The sequence below is a fragment of the Bombus fervidus genome, chromosome 9, assembly GCF_041682495.2.
Source record: "Bombus fervidus isolate BK054 chromosome 9, iyBomFerv1, whole genome shotgun sequence".
Classification (NCBI taxonomy): Eukaryota; Metazoa; Arthropoda; class Insecta; order Hymenoptera; family Apidae; genus Bombus; species Bombus fervidus.
This window is the reverse complement of record NC_091525.1, coordinates 11,842,892-11,859,947: the sequence shown is the minus strand read 5'-3', so window position 1 is coordinate 11,859,947 and position 17,056 is coordinate 11,842,892. Positions and strand designations below refer to the sequence as shown.

General features: G+C 48.2%; 3 protein-coding genes across 3 annotated transcripts in view; 2 read left to right on the top strand and 1 right to left on the bottom strand.

The window, feature by feature from the left end:
• Positions 1 to 17,056, top strand: part of Osi6 (DUF1676 domain-containing protein Osi6) — a 133,427-nt gene that overhangs the window by 73,555 nt on the left and 42,816 nt on the right. The gene's annotated exons all lie outside the window — the stretch shown is intronic.
• On the top strand, positions 12,031 to 13,271 carry Mrpl2 (mitochondrial ribosomal protein L2). The gene is made up of 2 exons (XM_072010038.1): positions 12,031 to 12,288; positions 12,538 to 13,271. Exons 1-2 carry the CDS (start codon positions 12,054 to 12,056, stop codon positions 13,233 to 13,235), a joined length of 933 nt encoding a protein of 310 aa, XP_071866139.1. The 5' UTR covers positions 12,031 to 12,053; the 3' UTR covers positions 13,236 to 13,271.
• Positions 13,237 to 15,372, bottom strand: Sfxn1-3 (Sideroflexin-1-3). The gene is made up of 4 exons (XM_072010036.1): positions 14,931 to 15,372; positions 14,625 to 14,801; positions 13,860 to 14,248; positions 13,237 to 13,772 (listed from the first exon to the last, which is right to left on the bottom strand). Exons 1-4 carry the CDS (start codon positions 15,113 to 15,115, stop codon positions 13,528 to 13,530), a joined length of 996 nt encoding a protein of 331 aa, XP_071866137.1. The 5' UTR covers positions 15,116 to 15,372; the 3' UTR covers positions 13,237 to 13,527.

Here is a 17,056-nt window from a genome sequence, read left to right as displayed (position 1 = left end):
GTCGATTCTAATTGAATCGTCCTTTGGCCTCTAAGCGATCACAGTTCCGCCCACTGTTGCCGACGAGTGAGACGTCCGACCCTCCCGGCCTCTCGGCTTCTATTACGCGTTTCCAACCGGAGATTCCACGACTCGTCTTATTTTAGGACGCGATCGAGACTGTTTCTTCTCCACCTTATTTTTCTCTCTACGCGGAAACCTGAACTATTCTTCGTCCCAGGCGATAATTGTTGGAAAATTAATTTCCCGTATCGGGAATTGGCGTGAAACGAGGTTCCGTTAAATCGAACCACTTCGATCGAAAGAGAATCGAACGAAACGGAGAAATCGTAGTTGAAATTGGGAAACACCGTTCGATGGATACCTTCTGTGCGCGTTAGACGAAGTGAAAGAATTTGGGTGATTCGAGCGATACATCGATCGCGAATTAAGATCGTTTTCTCTTCCAAGAAGACTCGTACGTCGAATCGACCTCCGCTTGCCTTCACCCACGCGGACCACAATTGCGCACGAGGTGTCCCGTTCACGCTCTGCTTCGAGCGTTATTTTTAAAAACCGTCCAAGAATTTCTCTCTCGTTCGACGAAACTTAATTCCGTCCTCGATAAAATCCGCTCCGAATCTCCTCCGTTTTTTACACAGCCAACGTCGATTGCCAGAGAGAGATAGAGAGGGAGAGAGAGAGGGAGAGAGAGAGAGAGAGAGAGAATCGTCGAACGCCACAAGGGGGTAAGTTGCAGGTGCTTCGTGATCGGTCAGGCGCTTAAAAACGCTGCCAGCCAATGTTTCGTCCCCTTTTACGATCCAAGTAAGGAGTCTCCCCTTTCGGGAACAAACGGGCCGGCGCGCACGCGTGGGTATTAAATTAATGTAGTCGACTCCTAGGTCGGCGATTAAACAAAGGGTGAAAATTGAGCACCGCGTCCTCCCCGCGGCGGCATCGAGCACGCTTCGAAACGGCGCATCGGCTACACCCACCCTCGGCTATTTCGTCGCTCGATCGCTCGTAACGCGCGCGGCTTCCGGCGTGGACAGCGGCGGTTCCGAGTATCGCGCTGCGCTATTGGCGTGTGTTCGCGTGCTCGTACCTTCACGGACGAGTAATCGTTCCTACACTCGCGTCTCGTTTACTTTCACGGACACGTAGCTCAGCCTGTGTGCGCGATCGTTTTCACAAATACACAGGCTACGAGACCAGTTACCAGTTCGTTCGTGTGCGAGAGCTGGTCGGTGAGAGAAAGGTGCAGCGGGGGTGTGCACACGCGTTTAATATATGTAAACTCGGCCGCGTATGTATATACGCGTCGGTTATACCTATGTACACATCGGCCGACCGCCGTGGGGCGGGCTTCGTTCGTTGAATGCGGTTTAATATTAATGGGAACTGATGATAAGCAGCGCAAACAAGCGTCGAGTCTCCCGGGAGAGATCTGCCTTCTGTTACCCGGGGTGCAGTGGGGCCCCATACACGCGTACACATCCACGTCAACGACGACGGATAGGATGACTACGACGACGACGACGACGACAACGACTACGACCAAGATGTCGACCTGTTTCAGCGGACTAACGTTGCGCACGAAAGTGCTCGGCAGCGTAGGGCACACACGACTATCTTCCCGCAGAATGGTACCACGATCGTTTATTCGTCACGGGCACACACGTGCGCGTAGTAGTCGTACACCGATTGACGACTTCTACACGCACAGATGCTTACAAATGAGGGAGAACTAGTGGGACACTGTTGGACCAAGGGGGAGAAGAGAGAGACTCGTTTGCCGGTACTTACTTTAGTTGCTTCGTCCTTTTCGCTTCCACCCTGTTCTCTGTGGACGCAACCCCCTTCTGTCGTGGCGAGCCTCTCTTCCGTGGCTCCGCGATTGTGCCCCGGCTAACCTATTCGGTTTCGGCGCGAGTGTTTGCTCGGCAAATTAGAAAACGATCGGCGATCGACTCGCCGAAGGGAGCCGAACAACACGGCGGGGGTTGTTTCGTCGATGGGGACGCGCGCGGGACCTAATGCGCTGCTCGAAATTGCTCGCTAATACGTTATAAATTCCCGGCTCGTTTGTTAACATGCTGTCCATTGTGGCTTAACCGTGTGTATATTTCTGTTATAAGGATAAGCGGAACGTACTCGAAGATCGTTCGTCAGGGAACTTTGAAGAAATATACGCAATGATTTATCACGGTGTGGGTCTCATTTCGGAATTTCGAGGCCCATTGCCTGCCAAATTTAGGGCGTATTCCCGGCTCTATGGCTTCCGTTATGTTTCTGGTATTCAAGCCCGCCGTGCTGTACACTATCTGTGCTTGATTAAACGGCTCCACGCTCGCCTACAACGGTTATTAGTACGCTCGACTGAGAAACTGCAATTATACCTGCTCGGAAAATATTTCCGTTGCCTGCGAATTAATCGTTTAAGAATAAACGGAAAATTCACAATCATATTCGGTTCAATCCTAAGCACGATTCTGTAAACGAGTAATTCTTACGAACAATGAGGAATCCAATTGGAATCCGTAGGAGTCGGACGCGAATAATCGAGCATTGGCAACTAATTTGCGCGACGATCATCGCCGCGACGCTACACGATATCTCGGTGGTGCACGGATATTCTCGTCGCCGCGGCGGAAGCCGCAATGAGAAGTACAAAGCTCCCGCTAGTTTCTGTAGTAGGTGAGAAACGAGGAAATAACGGAGTGAGTGAGTGAGCGAGAGAGAGAAAGAGAGAGAATGAGGAGGGAGAAACGTAGAGTAAGTAGAGGAAGCGCGGAGGCGGTGGTGAGCGGGTGGGAATAGGGATTCCATTATTTAACCGAGGTAGTTTAGGCGAGTATTAGGGGTTTGAGTTTATGACACCCCTCTGCTGTCCGGATTGCCTATTAATACGATATGAGGCTCGCTGTACGGGCTCGCCTCTATTCGCATCATCGCGCCAGGCGAGAACCTACCCAGAGCACGAATTTTTTTATCACAACGACGTTTCGTATGAATGCGAAAATTCCTTTCCCCGCGACGCTCGATTCGAGCCCGACGCAACCCCCGCTGGTCCGAGTGTATCATCCCCTTTTCACCGGGCCCGATATCTTTATTGCCTGTTTTCGTTCCACGCAATCTCGCTCGGTAATTTATCCGTTCGCTTTTCGCTCGTCCGATTTTATTCGCCGCTGTATCTCACGGATTTTCCGCCAGGGGATTTTCTATTTTTTTCTCTTTTAATCGATCGCCATGGAATCCTCCGGTTCGAGCGCGTTTCTTCGAAAATATTACCTTCCTTTCGAAGGACAAAAGTTCTCTGTTAAAACTGACTCTCGTTGCGTTCGAATCCTGTTTGGGAAGCTGACCTACCTCGATTACAAGATGGTTCGCGATTTTCGCTTCGTACGACGGTTTCTTTCAGACACAACGCCGATGAACAAAGGAGGGCTCCTCCGTTCGTGCAACAACAAGCTCCGAGTAACTAGATCGAGAGGTTACGGATTCTCTGCCACGGTAACGATCTTTCCTGCGCCAGTCATGCTGTGGTCGCGCGATTCAAACTTTACGTAAACGTTTAAAACACCGCCACCAGAGAAGTTTGTACTTCGGCTTATATCCGTGTACAAATTGCCTTTCGCTTAAGAGCTAATTAAGAGGCAGTCCCATCCCGTCGGGAAACGATTCTACCGCCTGGCACAAAATATCCCTAAACTGGCGAACGTATCCTGACCCCATGGAATCGAGAACTCGAGCAGAAGGAGCAGCCCTCCTTCTCGTCTACCTATACAGATCGGGTAATCGTTACGACGTACCGTAGACAGATAAGAGCATCGACTCTGCTTCCGCCTCGATTTCCTCCTCTCCCCTTCCCTCTTTGCCAGCCCTTTCTCTTCCAACTCCCTCGACCGGTCCATCGGTTCTAGAAAGCATAGAATCCTCTTGGATTCCCCGGAGCCGATTTATCCGCGTATACTCCTAAAGTGGCGGGTGATCCTCGATGAACCGTGACTGGTCAGGATTCTAGCGATTCAGGCTAGAGTACGAGCAAGCTCGAGTCATTGAAAGCGTGTTACGTTCGATTTAAGAGTTACGAGCGACCCGGCGTTTAGAGTATGGCGAACGATCGCTAGGGGTCCGATGGTTTTACAGCTTTTTTTTCCCATTTGATTTTTTACTTAGATTTTTCTGATCGTTCGATCGACGAGCGGTGGTTAAGATCATTGCGGACGAGGCAATTTCGATGGAGGAAAGATCGGGGATAGCGTGGATAAAATGGCAGGCTAGTAAACTGTGAGAAACTCTCAGCTGATCTGGTAAGTAGATGCACTGGGGGATCACGCGATTTAAGGGGCACTTAATTGCGTGCGGATGGTGTGACATAAAGCAAAAGTAAAACGGTACATGCAATCGAAATTGGCGATCGTGGAAGTCAATTTATGGCAGAGTTTTCTTCCAAAATTATACACTGGCGCTCTGAATTATTCGTATTAGTAATCGATACGTAAATGGTTTACTTTCCTAAGTTTATTGATTGCGCCAAATTGACGAAAATAAGTGGTAAATTCTAAGTAAATATTGGAGAGAGAAGAAAAAACAGATTTTCTAATATCATCGTTCTTCCGCACGTTTTAATTTCCGAACAAATCCAGAAATTAAAAGCGACATAGCTTGCGAACAAGTCAATTGCGAACGATACTGTAAGTACTTTCCACGCAAAATTCACAAACAATGTGATTTAAAACGAGTTTTGTCACAGTCGATAGATACCAATTATTTATATCGCACAAATATATCGTCCAAAAATCTTCACGACGTTGACTTCATCCCAAAAACTAGTAGGTGTCTAGTGACTTACGAACAGATGTGTACAATATTTCCCAGTTGTCTCTCGGTTTACCGACGCAATTAAAATTCGCCTCGCAAGCTCAAGCACGTTCATTGCCACGCCATTAATCCCCGAACATCCTACTAAAACCAACAAGCGTCCTATCCTCCCTCCACCAAAAATTCCCACAACGATTCTAGCTCTAAATACCTCTAAATATTCGCCGCGTGCTACGACTACTCTAAAGGAGCATCTGATTCTTCGAGGGAGCTACGACGAACGAAAGAAACGGCATGGAAAAGTAGTCGGAAATCGTAAACTGCTCGACACCTCGGCCCTCCTGGACAAATAAGACGGCGAGTGGAGAAGACGAAGCGGCGACGACAACCGCGGCGATGAGTGGGACGACGCGGTTTGGTGGTAAGCGTTTCTACTACGCGGCATTCAGCTTGACACCGCTCTTCGACTCGGTTCGCCTTCCATTCAGCCCAAGAGGACGACGACGACGATGCGGAGCCTGGTATGGAGAGAGGCAGAAGGCTGAGGGGTCGGGACGGGACAGCTAAATAATAATTCTCACTTAACTAACTCGGTTAACTAGCTTCGCCGCGGCTAATAATAAAGGCGTCGTCGTGAGCACGGACCGGAGCGGTGTGGGTCGAGTCGGTAGAAGAGAGGATCGTTTTCAGAGGGTGCTACGACGTCGTCGAGTCACAGGCGAAGAGCATGGAGGGGAGGGAGGGACGACCGCGGACCGCGTCGAGGTCTGAAGTCAATTTGTCGGAGAATGCGTTGGCAACACGTGCGGCGCTCGACGAGCGTCCCTCTTCTTCTCGCTTGTCCCACTCGATACAGAATAGACCGAACGTCCGTCGAAAAACTCTCGACGAGATCACGACGGCGCGCGGCCTAGCGGCCGGGAAAAAGCCAGACAATTAGCCGGCCGACGAATTTCAACGGGCCCTAGACCAGCAGTCTGCCGCGGAGGAGCAGCCGCAGGGATTTCCAGAAGGACTTCGGTGACATGTGCTCCGAAGCTAAAAGTCAGCGATCTGCGTCCCTCCTTCCTCGTGGTCCAATTAAGAAAAAAATGGAAAATTAGGAGATTCTGGGAAAGACGCAATTTACAGAGACCAACGTAACGTGATCTCTTCGAGGTAATACAAACGAATAGACAGACAGTCAGGGATTTAATCCGTTTAACAGATCGATGTGTCGGAAGAAACCACCCTACAGATGGACCGATCTAAAACAAAGTATACAAAAGACTATCGGAGAGGGTCGACGGACTGACCACGGGGGTTAAGAGAGAAAGAAAGCCAAAGGCATCGAAAGGTATTTTTTATCGGTCGCCGGTCTATGCTCTCATGAGAAGGTGTATCGTGCCTCTTGCCCCCCCCCCCCGCCACTCTACATCTCGAGCAGTCCAGGATCGGAGATCCGGGTCGACCTTTCGGTCGTCGGGGGTGCTCCGCAGCCCGCCACTACGTAGGTATCCACTTATAAACACGACCCTACTTACTCTTTCCGTAGTCCTGGCCTCGTAGGACTCGCGTCAGAGCGGTAAAAGGGTAGATAGATACACGGCACGGTATTAGTAGGTATTAGGTGTTGGCCTGGGAAAGGCTGCACGTGCTTGCGAGGAATCCCATCCCTCCTGCGAGTTCGGATAATTCTTTAAGTGCTTCCTTTCCCCCTTCACGTTGCCGCCGATCTCGCCACTCTTACCCGGGGGGGCCGATCCTCGGTCTCGACCTACCCCCATTCTCGACACCACCCCCTCTTGGAGAAGACCGACGTGCTCGCGGTGCTACAGACTCCGGCTCCGGATCTCTCTATAGATGCGAAGTCGTCGCCTCTTTTTCCATCGTCGTCGTTTGTCGTCTTCGATGGATCGCGAGATCCTCCGCAGCCAGCCAGACGGCTTTCAGCAATTTTACGTGTGTACGACTCCGATTCGGCTTTCACCGCGTTTGAACGCCGGCACCTTCCACCGGAGGCAGGCACCCCCCTTAATCTTCTTAACGCGAAGTTAAGCATCGCCGAAGCTAGATGCGTCGACTTTAATGCATACGATAATCGGATAGGCTCGAATGGACGTCTAACGCGAGCGCGACGCTCTTCTAGATTAATTATCTATTAGGAGGCGGGCCATAGTTAGCGGCGTGTCATCCAGAAATCGAACTCGTCGTCCTGTAGGAGACGACGAAGAATTCACGGAACGGTGATGTTTCAAAATTTTTGGGAAAAGATTCGACGGCTGACGGCGATTAATCGAACGATCGAGAATGTGTATTGTGAAAGTAAATTGGTCGCTATTTGCGAATCTGTGGTTTCCGCAGGATATTTTCCGCAACTATTTGGCCGATTTACGTATTCTCATTCCGGAGCGACGTGTCGCGCGATAGCGGTATAAATAGAGCGTTACTTTCGCAATTTGAAACGGCAGCTTTCATAATTAGAATAATATTGCCACACGCGAGACTCGTAATTTCCGTAACGCGGCGCAGTCGAGCGGCGGCGTAGTCGGTAAATGACATAATTATCGCTGAATGAGCGCTCGTATCGTGCCGGCGCCCGCCGCCGTGCGGAGCAAAATTACTTCGTAACACCTAGTTTTCCGCTCGGAAGTTCCGCCGCATCCGGTTGACGCAGCGAACGACGAACAAAATAATCCAACACGGAGCACGAGTCGGGCGTTCCGTTCACGGCGTATCGCCTCAACTTCGTCGACAAGGACATCTAGGAAGCCATTAGAAGGGACGACGATGCCGATGCTTCGCGCGGAAAAGTCAACGAACCGTTCGAAGGCTCCTCGACATCTGGATGAAATTAACTCGACCGGCTCTTCCGCAGACAGACTGTCTGCCGCAGCTTCTCGCCTCCTGTGATATTTTTCAGGAGCGAGGAGACTCCCGATTTCACCGACAGACCGACGAATCGAGGATTAAGCGACCCATTACGTCCGGAGATCTTCTGTTCTCCGATCGCGGATGAACGATTTAAAGAATCTAATGTGTAGACGCAGGCGAGGATATTCGTAAAAGACGCGTGAATTCGAGGACGGTGAATGGAAGAAGAAGTTGTACAAATTATTCTCGTCGACGTGCGAAAAGTATCTTCTTTGGTTTTCCGATCGACGACAATCGACATCGTTGACAGGCTACGCTGACAATGGCGGACAATGGCTGGCGCGGCGAATAAAAAGCGCAAGGTACGCGTGGAACCGGTGAAAAGCATTGAATTCGTCGCGGTGGATTTATAGGTAATTATTTTTCTCGAACGTGTCCGCGCGTTCGACGTCCCACAGGGCGAGAGACGCAGAGGCGGAGGAGGTGGTGGAGACGGCGATGGAGGTTGTGAACGGGGGTTGTGGACGTGTTTCGTCAAGCGAATATCTCCGGCGAACGAGAGCCACCGCTGGGCGTGGAAACTAAAGCCTGATCATGTCGCGGATGTACATTTTCTACGGGATCGTATTCAGAGAACGACGCAGCCCGAGAGATGTGGGGTGTGGAGAACGAGCTGGTGCAGCCAAAAGGGGTGTGGGGGTGTATAACGCGACAATTGTCGGATACGACGATCCGCGCGATTCGCGCGCACAAGGACTTAGCTAGTCCGTGTATATATGTGCGTGAATCCTCACCGCGAGGCCGAGTGGAACAGCAGATCCAGGAGGATGAGTATCATCGGGTAAGATACACGAGCAAGAATAGGACAGATAGAAGGGAAATGGAAAGGGAAAGAGGGACGGTGAACGACAGTGAGGGCGAGGGGTTGTATAGATACATCCCTGCGGCGGTGGTTTGTAATATTATGATAACCCTCCCTGGCTGCCTGGCTGCCTCACCCCTACCTCGTTTCCCTCCTACGCGGCCCAGGCTGCGCGGCCACCCTCTTTCAGCGGCCATGTTGCCGGGAAATATGATTATTGTTATTATTTGCACCCTCCTTCGACCGCATCCTCCTGACTCCTCACCTCCTCGTGGCAATCCTCTCATCCTACCGCTGTTCTCTCTCTCCCTCTTTCTGTCTTTCTTTCACCAATTCGTGCCACCATCGTCTACCGTTATGATGCTCGCAACTCGGTCCTCGCTATCCTCTCCCCTTCCCTCTCATCTACCCTCTGATTCCGTTTTCTCCTTCTCTCGTTCACGTTCTCTTTACTCATCCCCTTCGATCAAACTCGATTCTTTCTCCCGCTGGCTCTCGTCTCTAGATCCTACGAAGCGACGACTCTTCTGCGCTCGACGAATTGAGAGGAAACGAACGAGAACAAGTCCGAGGCAACTAACCGTCAACGGTGGTTCTGTCTTTATCTTGTCGCATCGCTATCGAGACCTTCTCGTTTACTTCCATGTCTCTTCGTTCTTCCGTCTTCTCGTCTCTCTTCAAGCGGTAGCTTGCAAAACTTTACGATGCGAAATGCCATCTCCGCGTCGCGCCTCTCAACCCCTCCCACCCTTTTCTCTCTCGTTCCACCCCGTTTCTTCGTCTTTTTTCGCTCCCGACCATTTTACTCTGCTTCTTTCTTCCATTCGTTTTATTTTTTCCACGCTTCTTTCTCTCTCCGTCATTTACCTCGGCCGCCCTTTTTCTTACTCGACGCGCAGTTCATCCGCAACTCGTCCCTGCGGAAACGTTTCATCGACCGAGACCATCGTTCTCCTCCCATCCATCCTTGTTTTTTCGCAGCTCTCCTCCGGGCTTTTTTTCACCACCCCCGAAACTTTCCTCGCGTGACTAATATCGAGAAGTATCTCCGCCGGTACAGGAGTAGGACAGCTATCTCGAATCAGCCTGATAAACGGAAACTTTCGTCCGCCTTTAGAAAAAAGGGAGGGTGTCTCTTTAAAAGTAACGTTCGTGTACTAAAGTTCGAACCTGTTTTTCGATCTTCTTCGAATATATACAAAAATAAAAGAAAAAGAAAAAAAAAAAAAAAAAGAAAAAAGGAAACGTGTTCTCCAGGAAATCTAGAGTTCAAACTTAAATATCCTTGGCACGTATCCGAAAGTAGGCGTCGCGAGGATCGCGACGACCTGCAGGCCATTTGCCGCAAATTCGACTAATCGTGTTATTCGACTTCATCTCGGTATACGTGTCTAACGCCGACGGTAAGCAGTGTTAAGTGTAACGAGAACCGTGGCGTCATGTAAGAAGGTAAGAAATAAACGAACACCAACGGGGTGGAAGGGAAATGGGTGGGTGGTGGCGCGAACGACGAAGGAACGAACTAGCCGTAGGTAGGGAAAAGAAAGAAAGGAAAAAAGAAGGATACAAGGAGGTGGTAGTTTCGGTCTCGTAGTAGTCGCGAGAGTCGTGGTAATAAATGGGCAACACGAGCGCTTATAAGGGGTAGGTAATCTAAAGCTTTCGAGGCGGCAGCGCGGCGGGGAACATCGAGAGAAAGCGAACAGGAAGATGGAAGTTGCGGAGGGAGGGAGAGGGGGTGAACGGCGTGTAGGATGAGAGAAGAACCGGCTGGAGGAGGAGACCACGGAGGAAGGGGGATAAGGGTGGTTACGGTGAGGGTGTGAGATAAGGTATAAGGTGGGTAAGATGGCGGACAATTTGCCGCTCGACTACTCTTGCCCGCACCCCTCCCTCGACGATTCCACCCCTCCCCCTCTGGCCCATGTACCGGGTAATAGATGTTCCTCCTTCGCAACCAACAGAGAAACGTTGAACGCGCGCGCAAGCACCGTTCCCTTCCTCCACCCCTTGCCTCGTTCTCCCTTCCTCTCTTTCCTCTCAAGCTACGTTTCCTCTTTCTCCGTCTCTTTCTGTACGAGGAAAGAACCTACCCGCGGCTTTTCCATCCCTTTCGTACTCGACGCGTGCTAGGTGGAAGCGCGCATGAACGTATACGCGACGATGAGAGGAGAATCACGCGTGCACGCGAACAGAGACACGTACACGGCGGAAAGTTGCGGCCGCGTTCGCATATACACGGGAAACTGGCTCCGCGGTATTCACGTTCGTGGTACGTAGGTATTTTAAACGCTCTCCACACCGTCACCTGCCGCCGCCACTGCTCGCTCCACCCTTCGCGCTTGCACCCCCGCCCAACCCCTCGGCCCACCACCGACAACCTACCCGCCAGACCGCACCAGCATGCTCTCTCTTAGCATTCCATCCGCCATCTTCTCACTTAATAAAATAATTACCCCAGGCCAATTAAGCGTTCCCTCCTCTCTCGTCCCTTCGTCCCTACCATCCCCTACCTAGCTACCATCTTCGTCGCACCTTTTCTCTTTTCTGTCCCTCGTCACGAGGGTTCGCGTATACTCGCGCGTTCTTGCTCCTTTGAACAACGCGACCTTCTTTCGAGTCGCAAGCTATTTCGTACGGCCGTTACACAACCGTTTACTCGCGATTATTATTTCAAAAAGCCCGCCAAACAGGCTACGATTAAGCCAGGAGGGAATTATTCAGACACGATTACGCGTGCCTCGGTACGTAGCTTCCGATTCGATTCGGTTCAGGTAAAAATGATATTGTGCGCGAAAATGTCGTTCCAACCTTTTTTATTCAAAAGGTTAAAAAGATTACGATCGGTTGTTTTACGAGTACACGGAGCAGGGGGACCGCGAGGGCGCGCTCGCGTTGTTCCCGCGTTTTATACGCGTATCGTTATTTAACGGCTCGTCACTCGTACTTTTTCCCGTGTACGGGAGAGATTTAACGTGCACCGACGATAATGCATTTTATATTTATGCACCGGTGAAAATTTAGCATGAAACGACGATGCATTGCTCGTCAGCACGGAAAATCATTTATTGATTTCCAATATAACGCTGTTTTATCTTTCGTATAAATATAATGGCCCCGGTAACGTACCTGATGAATCCGGCACGCCCTATTTTTCATATCTGTCAGTGTTTCTTCACGGTTCGTCATTCTCCGATCGTTCGCTAGCTGCGTTCAGGTTCTTAAGAAGCGTATATCCTTCAATGACCATTTTTTCCCAAGTACGTATGACGATCAGCGATACCGATTTAACTCTGTAATTACGTTATCTGTTACATCTTGCTTAGCACTTTCGCAGCACTTTTAGTAACACTATCGCGTTAATTTAAACGAAAAATTCCAAGTTGACACGACGCGGAACATTAACGCGTTCTAACTAACAATTACGAATCAAGACCCATTAGAAACATTCCTAGTGACATCTACCGGCAACCGCTGGATTCAAACATGTTCTTTAGATGAGAAGATGGCACTGTAATCGATCCGAGGCAAAATGTCTGCCATGTCGTTGGTAGCTCGTGTTTTCACTAGACATTCCGTCAATGTTTGTTACAAAGCTGCCTCAGTGCCGGTTCAAGTGCAGCCGAAAAGAAATCAGTGGAATCTTGTGAAACTTCCAAATCCCGGAGAGAAAGGGAAAAGTTACCGAAGAATCGTTCACTATAAAGACAAGTATACGGTTGAACCTTTAAATGTTACGAATTTAGCAGGGAGAGATCCCGTTACAGGTGCGTGTTATATTTAAATTTCACTCGTTTTGCTTCGATATTCTTCTATTTTGATAAGACATTTTAATAATTCGACGAGAAATTACTTTCTCAAAGTTTATATTCTCAACCTGTATATAGATTTCTTGTTTTCGACTGTACAGCCATCAATCGGTAAGGGAATTTCCTACTACGGCGGGAAATTCGATTAGCGTATATCGAAACCAATGTTACATTTTTTCTCATTCGTGTTATTTACGATTAAAACAGGAAGATTGGTGGCGAAAGGTATCGGTGGAGGGATCAAACACAAATATCACTGGATTCAGTGGATCAGAGATGGGCCTATTGATCTTAACGAACCCCCAAGAGAAGACAAAGTGTTAGCAGTATTCAAGGACGGTTGCAGAACGTCGTTCGTAGCTTTGATTGGAAACGGCTCTAATTTGCAGTACATTCTCGCGACGGAGAATATGAAAGTTGGAGACATAATCCGTACTCATAAAGGCATTCCTGAAAATCATGTCAGAGCCTTTGAAGGAGACGCTTATCCATTGGGAGCGTTGCCCAAAGGGACGATCGTTAATTGCGTGGAAAAATACCCTAATCAAGGAGGTTGTTACATTCACGCCGCTGGAACGTTCGGCACGATTATAAGGAAGGATGGAGAGGATCGCGTGGTCGTTAAAATGCCAAGCAAGAAGGAGTTCAGCATCCACCAAAGCTGTATGGCGACCGTGGGTAGACTGTCGAACATCCTACATGGTTCGACGCCAATTGGTAGCGCACAGAAGAATAGGGAACTTGGAAATCGACCGAGAAGCGGTCTGTGGCAGAGGAAGACCGGTCGATTCGGCCGAAAAATAAAACCTCTGGGTTCTGCACGGAAGGTCGGCATGGATCAACAGGATATTACGAATGTTAATCTTGAACTGAATATCGCAGCACTGAATATTATAAATGTATAAATTGTATTCAATAAATGTTACTTTATTGTACCGTTTTATTGTCTCCGTTACTTTTCCTTGGCGGTATTTGATAGTTACGACGAGTAGTAGTCGTAATATTAGCGAATAGCGCTTGGGGATATGTTTGCATATTTATATATATGTTTGTATGTTTTTCGATTCTAATAGAATCACTTTTAGGTCGTCAGTGACTTTCATACATAGAAATATCGCGATTTAAACTCTCCAATTCGCGATACGTTTCTTTGACTTTACATATTTTCCCCGATAGCATTTCAATCTTGCGACTTGTTCAAAGGCCTTTATTGTAATATACCGTTCGAAGATTAGGATTTGCGGAGAGCACCTGATCTCGTACATCTGGTTCTAAATCGTCCACCGAAATAGGTACTCGTTGTACGAACAGAGCACAACAAAGAGGAGTGGCGAACGTCAGGCAGACTCCGCAAATTAAAACTTGTATGGGGACGACTGCCCATTTCGCGTTACGTAACATTTGTCGTCGGTCCATGAAATTCATTAGAATGGGCGACAATACTAAAACAGATATAACATTTTTTAATTCTCTATTCATACGACAGACTTGCGTATCGAGTCACAGATGAAAGCAATTTCGATACTTACTCATGCTCGGCGCAGACATAAGAATACGAGACAGAGTAACAGCGGCAATGGCTTTGCTTGCTGCTCGTCTACTGCTGCCGACCTTCGTACCTTCTTCCGTTTGTAATTCGATCCCGTTTTGAAGCTCCGGCATTCTCATGAAGGGAATGTTTACGCAGTTGGCAGCGGCAACTGCTGCGAACGGCACTAATCGACCTACCAAGGGTGGTGCATTCCGTAAAAGTCGATTTAACCCGAGGGCTGTCATCACAGCCCCTCCAGTTGCAACGGCGTAACTTTGTAAAATCGTGTTCATGGGGATCGGACTCGATCCACTGCGGTTTGTGTAATTGACGATCGCGTTGAACGATTGGTTTACCCACTGCCAAATGACGACGTGCGCCGTCGTTCTGAAAAATTATAAATGAAATGCTATAAGAATATCCTATAAAATTCATCGAAACGGATCCTTCCGTTACTGTCCTTGACACGCGTTTGATATCTGCGTCTGTTATGTCGAGCAACGAGGAGTCTCGAGATGAAGTTGCAACACGATAATTGAATTCTTCTGACATACTGACTGATTCTTCTCTTTCGCTTTTATCTGGTTGCGCAAAAACGTGACTATCGGTCGCTGTCGTCGGACGTCTTTGTGTTTGTAATTTCGAGTTACACAAGGTGAAAGGTCTAAACAGCGCTTATCGGCGCGTTCGATAAACTCGATCCCGTTTCCTCGAAACTATGTAGCATATGTCGCGAGTATTTACGTCAGCAATGAGTACGTACTTGTAAAATGTCAACATACAGCCGGTGATCATCATATTCATCGGGACTTGGGCACTCATGCGTCCAATTAGCAACATTTTCTCGCCCGTGTCGGGATGGTACGCGCTGTCGTAGCGGTATTTGCATTTCCATAACTCGTCTTCCGTCACCTTTAATTGTGCCAGGCTATCCCCTTTCCTATGTTAATACAAACGTTATGTACGAAGATTAAGCCAACGACAGCATAAACAACCGCTATTAACATATATTCTGATGTAGAATGATAACGATGTCAGATGTATTATCAACGCCATACATATTAACTACCTGTACTTTGTGACAATGTCTCGGGCGTGTTCGAGCTCCTTGGCGCTGAGGAATAGATTCAATGGGTTCGTGACCGTGAGGAAGTGTAGCGCCCTACCCTTGTACGTGCTCTGATCCCAGTATGGCTTCTCGATGTCGATCTTTCGCTCGTCGGCAAACGCGCTGACGTTCTTGTTACTCGACATTTTGCGAGTCTTTTCCGCTCCTCGAACTTGTTCCTCCTCCCACTACCGGCACACACCAGTTTCTTTTCTACTGTTCCACGGGCACTCACCCCACCACGCGGTCGTACCGGTTCTCTGCAAGTCAGCAGCTCCTGCCTGATGTTGTTCGTCCGTTCCTGAAGTAAGAGAATTCCTCTTGGCGTGGTCCTCGCGAGAGGACGCTCAGACGTCAACGGTAGCGGATCTCGCGCCGACGACTGAACGTTTCCACCGTTCACGTCAGCGATGTTGTTCCATCGAGTACTCGGTATCTCGTGTCTCGCTCGACTTTTCGATCCACGCACTTCTCTTTCCTTTGCTTCTCACCCCTTCGACGTCGCTATCGATAACGCGCACGCGTGCGCAACCACTGTCCATCGTTTCCCGCTTGTTCCTTTCGCCAAGAGATGGTGATGTGTCTATGTTCGGTTTGCAATTTGAAATTCTGATTTTAGGCTGGACTGGGTTAAATTGAATGGCTTAACACTTCAGCGAAAGGTATTTTGGTAAATTTATAAATTTAACGAAGGGTTAAGGAGATTATTTTAATATTTGGTATGGGAGAGTTGGTAAATACTTAAGAGCAAAGATATCAAAGGATAGTCACAACCCTTCTTAGTAAGACTTCAACCCTCCAATAGATGGGGCCACTTTGCTTTCTATCGTCGTAAGAGCAGTTTGAAATATCAAGCGTTCGCGAAAGTTCAAAGTTCATCGTAGAATACGAATGCTTTATTTCGTTTAGATATCACTCCCCACTATCCGCACGCTGCCTTATTCAACAAGTAGGCGTGATTTCGTGTTACTTTACGATTACGCATCGCTTGACGACAATAAAAACATTGATCGAGTAGCAGTATTATTAACGATCAAGACCCGATCAAACAAATTATCCTATTGCCTGCATATCCTATTTGCTTTAAACGGAGTCGAGTTAATAGAAGAAAACGAGGGGCGTACGTTGTTTCGAGGGTACATTTATTTTACAATTATTCGCTTGAAATCGAATTCTATCGCATCAAGTGGTAAAAATTTTGTTTCCCTAGTCTGAGGCATCTTCTAAAAGACTGGTTTTACGAGGGTTGTTTCTCATTCTAGCAGAAAAATACCAGAACTACATTCTGTGACTCCGGAAATCCCAAAAAATTGTTCTGTTTGTATATAACAACACACGTTTAACAGACGTATGAATTTAGACCGGGTTTTTACGGTTTCTGACCACTGTGCGCCGTGTCGATTCAGTTCAAAGCAATAACAGTGCCCACTGAAAATTCACACATTCCATGAAAGGAGTAGTAGCCAGTCAATATAACCATCGACCTCGAATACCAGCTTCTTCGTTGTTTTCAATTTTTTAGATCAACAATTAATAGCTTTTTTCGTCTTCAATCCCTTCGCTATTACTAGTTTAGTTTGCAGACGTTTGAATTATCGATTGGATATGAAAGACATTCGTGTTGCGGTTCATTTTACTAATAGTCGTATGACATCACGTTTCTCACGTTCTTTGCATTTACGCGAGACGTGCGTTACAAAAAGAAAAGAAAAAATGTTAATAAGATGAATGCTCCTAATTAATAATTTCAGGGGGTGCCTATTTCTAGGCCACCGATCCACGAAGGAATGTTTTATCGAATTTATTGCATTCATTACCTAGCCAAAGAAGCATGTTTACCGTTCTAGTTGCACTTCATTTTGTACATTTCGAAACGAGGTCGTTAGCGACACGTTGCATCGCCCCAGCTATGCATACGCGTTTGCAATATAGAATTCAGTGTTTTGTTTGATCTAATCAAGCTCAGACGCATCGACATTGATTCACCATTTCCCTGTCGTGAGCTAGTTGTCCACTCTGCAACCTACTTCGTCGCCTGTATTCGCGCATGCAACTGAAACCGAAAACGAAAGGCATGATGAGGCGCG